The 13,413-nt window shown below is 37.9% G+C and overlaps 1 protein-coding gene across 10 annotated transcripts in view; it reads right to left on the reverse strand.

The window, feature by feature from the left end:
* COX10 (cytochrome c oxidase assembly factor heme A:farnesyltransferase COX10) overlaps positions 1 to 13,413 on the reverse strand; it is a 111,267-nt gene that overhangs the window by 89,525 nt on the left and 8,329 nt on the right. For all 10 annotated transcript variants that reach the window (XM_087924753.1, XM_026702138.2, XM_087924751.1 and 7 more), the window contains one exon: positions 6,822 to 6,946. In XM_087924753.1, the coding sequence (XP_087780879.1) occupies positions 6,822 to 6,946 (125 nt within the window). The remainder of the gene's footprint in view (positions 1 to 6,821; positions 6,947 to 13,413) is intronic.

Below are 13,413 nucleotides of genomic sequence, written 5' to 3' on the forward strand. Positions count from 1 at the left end.
GCAGCAACAGTGGTAAACCATAACAGATTTTAAATCCTGCATTGGCTGAAATGTTACGAAGCATTTTAATTTCTCAACAGGCTTCAACCAAAAGCTATAAGTACAGACAAGGAAGATCTTGCTGCAAGGATGCCAGAATGATCTCTGTCCATCTCTTCAGTTTCAAAAATATAGCAAGACAAATGATTATGCCATGATAACTTCCATAGAGAATTTTAGAAGTAAAGAGCTATTGTGAATTGCAAAATATAGAAACTATGGATAAAGCAAAAGAAATGGCAGAGTTAAATGCATCTGATTTATCTTCTTTTCTGAAACAATTTCTCTGGAATTAAATACCAGGGAAATTGTTTTGGAGTAGAAGACATATTAATCCATTTAACTGTGTCGTTTCTTTTGCTTTATCCATAGTTTTTAGACAATGCAACATTCCATGTACAGCACACTGATCTTTTAAAGTAAGGTTCTATACCTATGGATATACTACTAGAATGGGAAATATAATTAACACACAAAAAATCCAGCACTTTGCTTTTAAAAAACACAAGGGAGGGAGGGAGGAAGGTAGATTTTAACATCAAATTACCACATACTTTTTATCAATTCTGGAGAATCTACCTTACCCCTTTTTATTTGTTTAATCTTCTAGCTGACCACGTTTACTTTCATAGCCATTCCAAGTTTTACCTGAAATTTCAGTTATTATCCATCAAACCCAACCACAACTGTTTATATTTCAGCCACTATAATCAAATCATTTTAAACATCCTGGTTTCTTTTTCAACATTCTCCTACTTTGAACCGTTCCAATCTGAGAAGAATTCATATTACTTATTTTAAGATTTCAAAGCCATAGATTTATTTGTAAACACTACAGGTTTTATCTCCACTGGAGTGGCATAACACAAAGATTAATGTTGCTCAATTTTAATAATGTATTTTTCCACATAAAGGGTTATACACTATTATAACCCTCATGTTCAGTTTTCATAAAGATTGGACAACAGATTTACAAGTCTAAAATGGAACCTTCACTAAAAAACCCAGGTTGGAAATGTGATTCATATTGTGAAAATAATAATAAAATATTTATGGAAGAGAAATGGGATGGGAAGGTGGGATTTTATTTTCTTCTCTTATTTATTTGGGAGATAAGGGTTATAAAAGCAAAATGGGAGGCATAATTTGGAAATCCTAGAGCTGATATATTTCATAATTCAACAAGCCTTTTGTTCCAGCCTTTGTAAGAGGCCAAAGTATTTACTTGTTCAGAAAGATTGGCACTGTCTCTCTAGGATGAAGAAGTTCCATTTAATGCACTTTACAATTTCCAGTGTACAGCATAATGAATGGAATTTGTTTCTAAAAATGGATACTACAATTAGCTTTTTGTCCCACCCCCAAAAACAATTTCCTATTTATTCTATAAAGTGATATAGTGATAGTGATACAAGTGATACAACTATCACTAATCAATTACACATGCATATCCTAAATAAAAAAACATAAAACCTATAAACACTTAGTAAATGTATAAGTAATACACACACAGTCACACACAAAACTAATAGGACTTCTTAGTCATGGAGGTTGCTCAAACAGTGAGCCATGCAACACTTTTTAGTGTGTCAATTCAAAACGATCATCTGTTGCAGTGGTTCCCCAACTTTTTCAGTCCACCACCCACTTGGTGCTACAAACTCATCCTCAATGCCCCCCACCCAGGGGCAGGATTCAAATTTCTGTGGGCGTGGCCTAATTTGAGGGTGTGGTTTGCTGGTCACGTGATTGGGTAGGTGTGGCTCGCCGGTCACATGACTGGGTGAGCGTGGCTTGCTGGTCACGTGACTGGTGCTGTGGCTTGCTGGTCACGTGACTGGGTGAGTGTGGTTTGATGACTGGCAAACCAAATACAAGTGGTCCTCACTTAATGGCCGGTTGCTTAGCAAGTGTTCTAATTTATGACTGGCCTCCCCAGAACTACTTGACCTGTTTTTGGAGATTTGACAGCCATGCACACACATACACACACACTCCCTTCTAACCCTGCTGGAGCAGGTCATTGGACTAGAATCGGAAAAGCATCTCTGGTTAGATTCTAGTAGTGAATAAAATCTAATCAGAGATGTTTTGCTGATTCTTTTGTTTTATTTGTATTTCTTTATTTTATGTTGCTGAATTGTATTGACATGTGTGTCCCTTCTTGTGCACAACCCAGAAGCTTTTGTGATTCTTTGCAGAAAAAATTACCGACCTCTGGCTTTGCTCTACTTTTCAAACGTGCTGGCACTGCCGTGTTCTAGGTGCCGGCCCTGCAGGTCCGCCCCATTGAGCCCGCTGCCCTGGAGGGACCTGCCCAAGCAAGTCCGAGCAGAGCAGTGCACCAAATCAATGGGGTGAGCCTGGGAGAGGGAAAGAGAGAGAGAGAAAAGAGAGAAGGAAGAAAAGAAAGAGAAAAAGGAAAGAAAGAAAAAGGGACAAAGAAGGGGGGGGCATGGAGGGATGGAGGGGGGAGGGGAGGGAGGGAGGGAGGGAGGGAGAGAGAGAGACAGAGAGAGACAGAGAGACCTGATGCATCAGATTGAAATGAGGCCTAGTTTAGAGGCCCTTTTCCACACTGAAACATCTTTGCCAGCATCTTTGCCAGCACATTGAAAAATCTTTGGCTTCTATTAATTAAAGGTTTTGTGGACAAAACATGGCCAAGACTATCAGGAAGCTCACACATTTTGTTGAGGCTTTAAACAGGATCCATTGCACCAGATATCCACCCTAAAAAATTACTTTTCCCCAATGTATTACAGTGGCAATTCTGAAGAAGGCAAAATCAAAATGTACTGGTAAATTACAAGGAGAACACACACGCACACACTCCCTTCTAACCCTGCTGGAGCAGGTGATTGGACTAGAATAGATATCTCATTACCTTTCTCCTCCCTCCCTCCTTCTTTATTTCTTTTTCTTTCTGTCCCTTCCTTCCCCCTTCTTTCTTTGTCCCTTATTCTTTCTTTCCCTTTTCTCTTTCTCTTCTTCCTTCTCTCTTTCTCTCTCTCTCTCTCTTTCGTCTCTCTTTCCCTCTCTCAGGCTCACCCCATTGACTTTGTGCACTGCTCCATTCGGATTGCTTGGGCAGGTGCCTCCGGTGCAAGGGGCTCAATGGGGTGGAACCTGGCGGCGGGAGGATGTTTGAAAAGGAGAGCAAAGCCCCTCTGGCTTTGCTCTCCTATTCCCAATGCTGCGTTCAGGGCACTGCCCCGCCGCCCCAAACACGGCAGCAGGATATTTGAAAAGGAGAGCAGAGCCACTCTGGTTTTGCTCTTCTTTCCCAACACTGCGTTTGGGGCACTGCCCTGCCGCCCCAAACACAGTGGTGGCAGGATATTTGAAAAGGAGAGCAAAGTCATTCTGGCTTTGCTCTCCTATCCCCAATGCTGTGTTCAGGGTGCAGCCCTGCTGCCCTGAACACGGCGGTGGGATGTTTGAAAAGGCTTTGCTCTCCTATTCCCAACGCTGTGTTTGGGGCACCGACCCGCCACCCCGAACATGGTGGTGGGATGTTTGAAAAGGAGAGCAAAGGCACTCTGGCTTTGCTCTCCTTTCCCAATGCTGCGTTCGTGGGCGGAGCTCCTTGCACCAGAGCATGCAAGTCAATGGGATGATCCTGCAGGGCCTTGTCTTGAACGTGGCGGCAGCGGCATTTTTTCTCACCCCTGAATTGTGCCCTGCCTCTCACCTCCAACGCCCCCCTACCGCCTCTTAGCATCCCCCTGCCGCCCCCCTTGCCTCTCAGTGCCCCCCTAAGGCATCCCACCCCCCAGGGGGCGGTACCCCACTTTGGGAACCACTGATCTAATGGATTTTGGCTTATTGTCTTATCTACGAGTATATACCATACACCTTGGTATCATCAAATATGAAATTGTTCACTGTCTGAAATCTAATAAGTTAAGATGCATATTATCCATAATTAACTTTAACATCCCATATAATATAACCAAGACTTAAAGAAGGGTAAAGGATAAGGGCAACCTAAATGCCTTCTTAGCAGAGGGCATGAAGAGGCTAAAGACAAACTGTTCATCCTCAAATTTATTATAGAAAATTAGAAATCTTGGACTGGGCACTGAAAAGTCTAGTATAGACAAACAAAGTTAAGTCTCCCAGATGATGAAAGAAAACCAAGTGGAAGGGATGTTAAGATGGAATAACTGACACAAAGGAAAGCTCTTTTTCTTTCCAGCTTTAGAAGGCATCCCAGAATCTTCTTGCTAACACTATTTCTAGTCCTCCAGTGAAGGAAGAGGACTGTTCAGCTCTGAAAAGGAGTGGATTCAAGCTTCTGCCCCAAAGAGGAGGAAGTGACTGAAACCTAAGCAGCATTCTGTCAAACGCATATTGTAACAAGTGTGCAGTAGTACAGTATAGTACAGTTAGATGATAAAAATGCTTTTACATAGGACATTAATGAGTGAATTAAAAAAATGAAAAGGAGAAAAGCAAGTATGCACCCTTAAGTTTTTAAAAAATAGGTAATGAAATAGAGAGACCTCCAGGAATGGCACATCAATCTTGCATACAGTTGTTTTCATGCATCATTATAATTAAATGAAGCAAATTGCAATTTACAGTTGTAACTGTCAGTTTTCCCATAACGTTTCTCTATGTATTGAATCAAGGTCACTTTAAAATTGATAAAGGCAACATAGATCAAAAGTCAAATCAATGTACCGAACAAATGTTGACCAATTAAACCTGAGTCATCATCATAGCTTGAATTAGTCAATCAACAAATCGTATGTGTGTGGTGCATAGATTGCTAATAATATTTAAAGCAGCAATTGAATGAAAATGAAACGGATTACTTCTTTTGCCTTTCTTATTATGGAATATTATTCCATATGCCTGGAAGAAATGGACAACATGTCTGAACCGGAAGAAAAATCTCCTTCCACTGATCCAGGCCATTCATGCTTTGACAACACTACAAGGAGGAATATTGGAAGTGAACAACTATGGAAATACTTTGGATTCTTTAAACATGGTATGAATTTTCATGAAGACAGATGCCTGATAAGAGATGAAATATACCTCATGAGAGCTGTGAAAAATATACTGGGAAGACACCAAAAGCCTTTAAACTGAATTAATCCTATATCAGGCAGTGGAGGCATTTTATATATAAGATTTTTCAAACTGTATCGCTTGGAACCCTAGGATGACCCCAAGAGAACTTGATGGGATCCCACAGGAAACTAAGGAAAAAATGATCAGGCATTCCAGGAGACAAAAATGTTCACATCCAGAAAAAGAAAGGAAAAGAAAACTCCTGCTATAGATCAGCAATCTGCCAAGTCTGGACATAGTATTTGGGACATGGTAGTAATGGATTTCTCATTGTAGAGGAGTTTGCATTAGATGATCTCAGATATGTTCTAATCCTTATATTTTACGAATATATGAACTTTACTTTCTGGAATCTGCTATCATGTCTGAAAAACACACATTCTCAATTAAGACTAGAATTCAAAGCAACTTATACATTATAGGTTTGAATGTAGCAATAAACTGTACTTTATTTTTACATGATGAGTCTGCAGATTTTGTAAGTATCCTTATTCTCTTTCATGTACTTTTTCAATTAGCCAGTGTTCAGTCAACTAACCTTAACATCAACTAATCTTAAAACGAAATATAGTTTAATTAAAATCAGTGTGCTGATTTAGAATAGATCATAATTTGAATTAATTATAGTTTGAGAGTTGGACATAATTCTAAGCTACAATTATTTAAAGATGAAAAGAAGCCTTCTGGTAGTCTTTCTTGGCTTGGGAGGGAGAATTACAAGAGACTTAGACTCATGTATGTAATGACACAAAGTTATTTAGTGATACATTTTAATGATGAGTTTATTTTGTACACCTATCATTTCTTTCAAATTCTCTTTCAATTCATTCCAATGAAGCTGAACTCTCTATATTGAAAATTAAGAAATCGTGTGCAGAATGCAGACAAAAGTTTTATTCCTTTCTCAGGAGTAGGTGGGGAGGGGAGATTCTCAAACTGTTTCTTAAACCTAAAAAAAAAGAAAGTTTGGATTCATTAGCAATACCTGCTGGAATGACAGGCAATGCTTCAAATGTCTGTGGAGATTGTCAGTCATGCAGGCCATGGTTGTCCCAAAAGTGCTTTCTTTTCAAAACAAAGGAAAACCAAAGTCCGGTTGCCTTTTGAAAAAAGCACCTTTGGGCAATGCTGCAAACTATCCATTATCTGTTTGGATTTGGTGACTATGGGATTCTCCATATCATACTATTCCAAAGACTGTTAAAACTAAACTTTGGTTGCTAATGCAACTAAAGAAAGATGTATGTGTGATGTTTCTATAGCACTATAAAGCTTAAGGAATTTTGATTTTGTGCATCAACATCTATACATCAGACTTTCCAAGAAAAAACGGAATTGTACAACACTTTCTGAGTTTCCTTCAATTTAAATCAGTGCACCAAGGCATGTATTACTTGCACCACACAATCAAAAGATAGAAAGGAAGTCCTTTACTCAGACATTAGATAACAGTAGATTTGAGAACACCGCCAAGATCTAACTGTACCTTTAGCTTTATACAATTTGTTCCTTTTCTACTGTGCATTCCTGATATCACTTATGCTGCTTTAAATCACATTTTTATTTTCCTAACATAAACAATTGTTTCCACATGCTTACCCATTGATTCACCATAGTATAACCTCATCAGTACAAATGAAAACTGTTAAGCTGCTGCTGGTCTAAATATGTGAAAAGGGTATTAATAAAACACTGACCTGATTAATGGAATTAGCTGCACACGATGACAGGCCTGTTCCAAGGGTGACCAATAAGAAGCAGCTTAAGTCAAACGGCACGGGTGCAAGCGCAAATCCAGCTGAAGCCGTACCTACAACCAGGACTGAAATATAAATGAACAATTCAGCAATAATAAACAAATGGAAGATAATTTACACTCTTGCATTCATTACATGTCAGTTACATTATTAATAAGATAGTAATGGACAATAATCATGGGTAGCAGTGCCACATTTGTGGAACAGCAATAATCCTGCATTTTGCCTTAACAGAATGCAGGAAAAACAGGGTAAATTCTGGTTAACTGTTTCCAGTATTTTAAAATAAGTAGCGTTGCTACAAAAGAATTGCCTAAGACAAGGGAGAATACTGAGAAATAGGACCTAATTATAAAATCTTACAATACAAAATAATGGATATTTGTTAAGCCCAATTTATAATTTATTGACAATTCATTGATGAAATAAGGTCTATGCTTCTTTCTTCCTTTTTCTTTAATTATTTAAATTCTGTTATGTTAATCAGAAGGTTTTGAAGGTTAATAGAGAACATGTTCTGATTAAAAAAATGGAAATGACATTTCTAACAGATGTATCAGTATATATTAGCCGTAACATTTTAGTTTTTCTGGCCATTAGACTATATTTTACCATTTGTAAATTTTTCATCTATATTATTTTTATATTATTTTAAAATTGTGCATTGGACTGTTCATTCTTTTATTTAGTCATAGTATTTTTCTTAAAAAAAATTGAAAAGCAAAGATGTTCCCACAGAAATGTGTTCCCCTTGTGTAATTGTGCATCTTATATGAATTACCATGGTAATCTCCTCTAGGGAATATCCTTTCATTATTAGGGTCAAAGCTCTGGAGAATACAGGTACAATTTTAAATTGCCCTTCTACATTTATAACCATTAAAATTAGTACAGGTAGTCCTCGACTTACAATAGTTTGTTTAGTGACTGTTCAAAGTTACAACGGCACTGAAAAAAGTGGCTTATGATGTTACGACCTTTCTAATATCCCCACGATCATGTGATCAAAATTCATCTGCTTGGCAACTGGTTTATATTTATGACAGTTGCTGTGTCCCGGGATCACACCTGGGGCAAGAAAAGTCATAAAATAGGGCAAAAATTTTAAAATGACCTCAGTTAACAAGCAGACATCTTGGGTTCAATTGTGGTCGTAAGTTGGGTCTACCTGTACTGACAGTTATTCATCCACATTTTACCTGTAGTTACTCATCCACATTTAGAGGCCACTTGACTCTGTAGCAACTCGACAGCTTATCAACAAAAGTACAACATAGAAACAGAATAGGAACAGCTAAAAATGCAAATGGCATACATTGCTGACTTTCTATTTGGTTTTTATCAAGTTTTGCTACACGTACAAGGTTTCCATTAATAAGGCATATATTTTCTTTTTCACTGCAACTAGAAGTTTAATTAAAACTTATCAGAGAGACTGTTTAAACTTATGTATAATAGCAAGATAGTAGCCCATTTATAAATAGGGAAATGAGGAGCAGTCTGTGTAACATTATTATTTTAATGCCCACAAAGAATTTACCATACCTGAGCCAGTGTTCTAATTAAAACCTTCATTGATTTCTCTAAGTTAATTTCATTGTAACTTATCAGGAGCTCATGAAAGCAGCTGTAATACATTCTATTTTATTCAATTGGTTAGCTATAGCTGTAAGCTGGCTCAGACCTTATATCCATAAACAAAGTTCTTAGGGTCAAGTATATCATCTCAGTCTTTGATAAAGCAAATAAATATGTGTTTACCTTTAAAGCTGACTCCTATAAAGTTTTCTTATGTTAAACTTACTATAGCTTCTTGAAGGGTATAGTTGCCACAGAACATGGTGAACTAACCCAAGATAAGATAGTGTTACTGAATACAAGCATTTTATTAATTAATTAATTAATTAATTAATTAATTATAGCCTCTGTATTCCATATATTCCATTGGCATTCCTGAAGATTTATATATATCAAGAACAATATAATCATGAACAATATAATCATGAAGTCTTACAAAGAGCACTATCACCTTTGGCATCCATTTCAAGAACAATTGTACAATATTCTCTGGAACAATTTCACTTGAATACCCTGTTAAAATCAGCGGGGAGAGTTCAATCTGAAAGTAAGTCCTAAAAGTAAGGAATTCCTTATGAATGGAAAGTATATTCAAGAAGCTTTGTTTCTTCACACTTCTTCCCTAAATCTCAAATCTAAAGCTTCCTAACAGGGAATAATATTCTATTAGTAGAAGAGTAGGAGAGTAGGAAATATTCTAAGGACTTAGGAATTGAGGCACACAGGGCTCCAGAGGTGACAACCCGCACTCTAAATTGTACTTGGAAATTGAGGCAATCAGGAAAGTACCTCAGCATTGGTGTTATATATAAAATCCCAGAGGCTTTCACTCACCAGAAGATGGGCTTCTGCATTATGTACTAACTACAGTTTCCAGATAGGTAGTCCCTAAAGGCAGCCCTAAAGGCAGTAGAATATAATTCAATAGTCCTTGCTAGAGCTGATAAATTCATGGGTGATCAGAACCTCCAAACAGAACTATAACTGATACACCCAGCTGAAATGGTGCAAACACCGCCTACCGAGCCCTTCCAGTTGTGTATCTAGTAGTAAATTATGGATCTAGGATGGCTCCTCAGTCACAAAAGTGTTCCTTAAAGAACAGTTATCTGGCACTGTTATTTTTTTCACAGTAATAACCTCAGGCTAACAATAATCAGATCAAAAATTTTAAATAGTACCTCTATTTATAAGAATTTGATTTTCATTTCTTCTTTCTTGTACACAGAATTAAAAATGGCCTTGAATGACAGGTGGAAGAGTAACTACGAAGGTCATGGGGTCTAGGGCAAGAAATTAGTTTTGGAATGCCTCAGGCAAGCCTTTCCATATGAAGCAAGTCAGAAGCAAATTCAGTCTTACAAGATTTTACTATAGTCATTACAGTTACTATAGTCATTACAGTAATAGTTCTGATTTATACAGCATTGGATTCTTAGTCTGGCCTACTTGTAGGGCTGATGCATCTCTTCCAATCCTTCCCAGCCTCCAGACATTGGCTCAAGACTTCTACAGGATCCCCACTATGGCTTGGGTAATGATGTATATCTGAATATTATCATCTCATCCTATCCAGCTGATTGACATCCCCCAAAGGTTTCATATGGCTAAAAAGTAGGAGTAAAAGGTATGAATAATGAATAGGGGCCTAGAGGCTAAAACATATGAAGAATGGTTGTGAGAACTGGGCATGGCTAATCTAGTGAAAAGAAGGACCACGGGTGACATGATAGCAGTGTTCCAGTGTTTGAGGGGCTGTCACAGAGAGGAGGGGGAACAATCTACTTTCTAAAGCACCTGAAGGCCAGACAAGGAACAATGAATGGAAACTGATCAAGGAGAGATAAAGAGACATTTTCTGAGAAATAGGAAGTAAGAAATAAGGAGACATTTTCTGACAGTGAGAACAATCAACCAATGGAACAGCTTGCCTTCAAAAGTTGAGGGTGCTTCATCACTCTTTCAAGAAGAGACTGGACAGCCACTTGTCAGAAATGGTATAGGGCAGGGGTATCAAACAGGAAGCCCACGGACCAGATGCATCACGCACAGGCCACACACAGGCCAGCTCCGCAAATGAAAAAAACATTGCGAAACATCACATGACAGCAACATGACACAGCGAGTTTGACACAGTGGTACAGGGTCTCCTGATTGAGCAGGGGGTTGGACTAGATGACCTACAGGGTCCCCCCCAACTTTGTTATTCTGAATTTTATTGAAATAAAGGAACCTCTGGGATTACCTTTCAGCTTCCCACCCTCGACTAAATCCATTCAGTTAGGCAGCAGTGGAACTAACATAGCATACTACTGGTGAGTCTTATTTGAAGACTCTACTTGGGATTGACAATTCCACTGCTAAGCAGTGGAAAATCAAGTGACCATCCCTGTGCTTTCCAGTCGAAAAGACACAAGCTGTACCCACTTTCTCACTTTCAGCTTTTGTTTGCCTTCTAACCACTCCCTTGCCCTGTGGACTACTCAAGTGCTGTGTACTGTTTTGTATACATCAAAAGCAATGCAATCAATCACAACTTGAGGCTAGGCACCGGGTGCATTATGCAACCAATGTGCTTTTTTGAACTCTCTTCCTCTCCTCTCCAATTACTCTGCTCTGCAGAGGAGAAAAAAAAGCAAGCAATCTGTGTCAGCAATTTCTCCTTTGCCTGACTCTTATCCCCCACACTTCAGAGCAGGGATAGATTTCAAGCGAGAAAACAGTTTTCTATTTTACACATCAAAAGATAAAAAGTGACTTATGACCCAGTCCTTGGACTTATAACCACTGCAGCATCCCCACAATCCTGTGATCAAAATTTGGAAGCTTGGCAACCAGCATCTCTTTCCCAGAGTCGCATGATCACAACTCTCAACCTTCCTAGTTGGCTCCTGACAAGCAAAGTCAATGAGGGAAGCTGGTTTCACTTAATGATCCTGTGATTCACTTAACGACCATTGCAAAAAAAGGGTGGTACAATCAGGTATGTCTCATTTCATGATCACCTCCCTTAGCGATAGAAGTTCTGGTCTGAATTGGGGTTATGAGCTGTTTGTTCTTGTAGACATTGAGAACCACACAATCATGCTGGAAGCAGGAAAGGGTGAGGCAAAGGAGAGAATTCCTATTTGAAATTGATTGGAAAGAGAAAGATTTCAAAATAGTCCTGTAAGGTTTTTGCATATTTTTCGTACAACTTCCAGCTCTGGGCTTTCTTGCAATCCCTTTCTTTCCAATTAATCTACGCCTCGAGAAGGGAGAAAAAAAAGGGAAACAATACATACCGACTATAATGGTGATCACATGACTAAGGTAATAGTGCAAAGGTTGTAAACAGCCCGTAAAGGTTTTTTTTTTTTAACACCATGGTAACTTCAAATGGTTTCTGAACAAATGGTCAGACAATGAGGAATACCTGTGCTCGTATTTACCAACACTTGGAAGTACAAGCCTCCACAACTTACAACAGTTCATTTAGTGACTGTTCAAAGTTACCACATCCCTGAAAAAAGTGACTTTTGACCATTTTCCACACTGGTGACCATTGCGGCATCTGCATGTTAATTCGGATGCTTGACAACTGGATATTTATGTTGTTTATAGTATCCTGAGATCATGTGATCACCTTTTGTGACCTTCTGACAAGCAAACTCAATGGGAAAGCCAGGTTCACTTAACAACCATGTTATTAATTTAACAACTGTTGAAATTCACTTATCAAATGTGGCAAGAAAAGTCGTAAAATGGGGCAAAACTCACTTAGTAAATATCTCACTTAGCAAAATAAACTTGGGGCCAGTTATGCTTGTAAGTTGAGGATTATCTATTGTGGAATGTCATTAAGAGGTCTAAAAGAACTACGTAGGGTTTATGAGATTGGAAATTCTGGGGTGGCAGACAATATTTGCTATATTTCCCCCCACCTCACTCAGCCTACTGCCTAAAAGACCTCCACCTAAGTCATGGTGTTCTTCATCATACAATCCTGCATACAAATCATTATCACAAATATTATAATAAATGTGTAGTGAAAATAAGAAAGAAAATATAGTTTTGCTTTAATGGGAATAGTTGGGGAATTTCATCATACTACTCTAAATTTTAATATTTCCCCAAGGAAAGCTACAAAAAAATGTCTGTATCAATGTTTTTCTTCTTGCACTTTCACACTTTGGTAAGAGTAATTGTTAGTGGTAAAAGACTCACCAATTTGTTTACATAGTATACCTAGATTTGTTTTTCGTTTTATGGTTGTTCCACCGGCAGTTACATCATGAACATTGGAAAGAGTCCATAAGCTTAAAATATTCTCACAATTGACAGTATTTGAACCAAATGTTAGTCAAACTATTTTAAAAACTTGTCTTGAAAAAAGCACACCATAATACTAAATCAGGATCATTATTACACAAGCCTCTGCAAACCTATTCTGTTCTCTAAATTGTTGTATCATCTAGCAAACAATTCCCAAATTTTGCTAATTTATGTAACCATTTACTAGAATGTGTTAAATCAGTATTTTTAGATATTATATAAAAGTTGCTAGAATCCATACTTTTTTTGTTATTCATAAAATAAGATATTGATTTTTCCTTCTTCTTCCAAATTCAAACTAGTAAAATTTAATGGCCTACTTAAAACATAAGCTGAGATATAATACTCTAACTTGCCAGCTGTCCTGAGATCCAAGCAAAGAAGAATTATTGTTGAATCTGCAAATCATGTTGATGTCTGTTATCAGTCACTTAACTGGGAAAAATATTTTAACACTATAGGTAGTCCTCATTTAGCAACCACAGTTGTTGAGCAGAATATCATGTTTTGCAAAAGTCTTACAACCTCCTGACCTCTTGGGTTATTTTTTTATACCATTGTAACTTCAAATGGGTGCTAAACGAGGCATTCAATAAGCTACCTATCGATATGTAGCAGATTTGTCACTAATACACATACA

This window comes from Pseudonaja textilis, chromosome 2 (genome assembly GCF_049901715.1).
Source record: "Pseudonaja textilis isolate UNSWEBS1 chromosome 2, rPseTex1.2, whole genome shotgun sequence".
Lineage (NCBI taxonomy): Eukaryota > Metazoa > Chordata > Lepidosauria > Squamata > Elapidae > Pseudonaja > Pseudonaja textilis.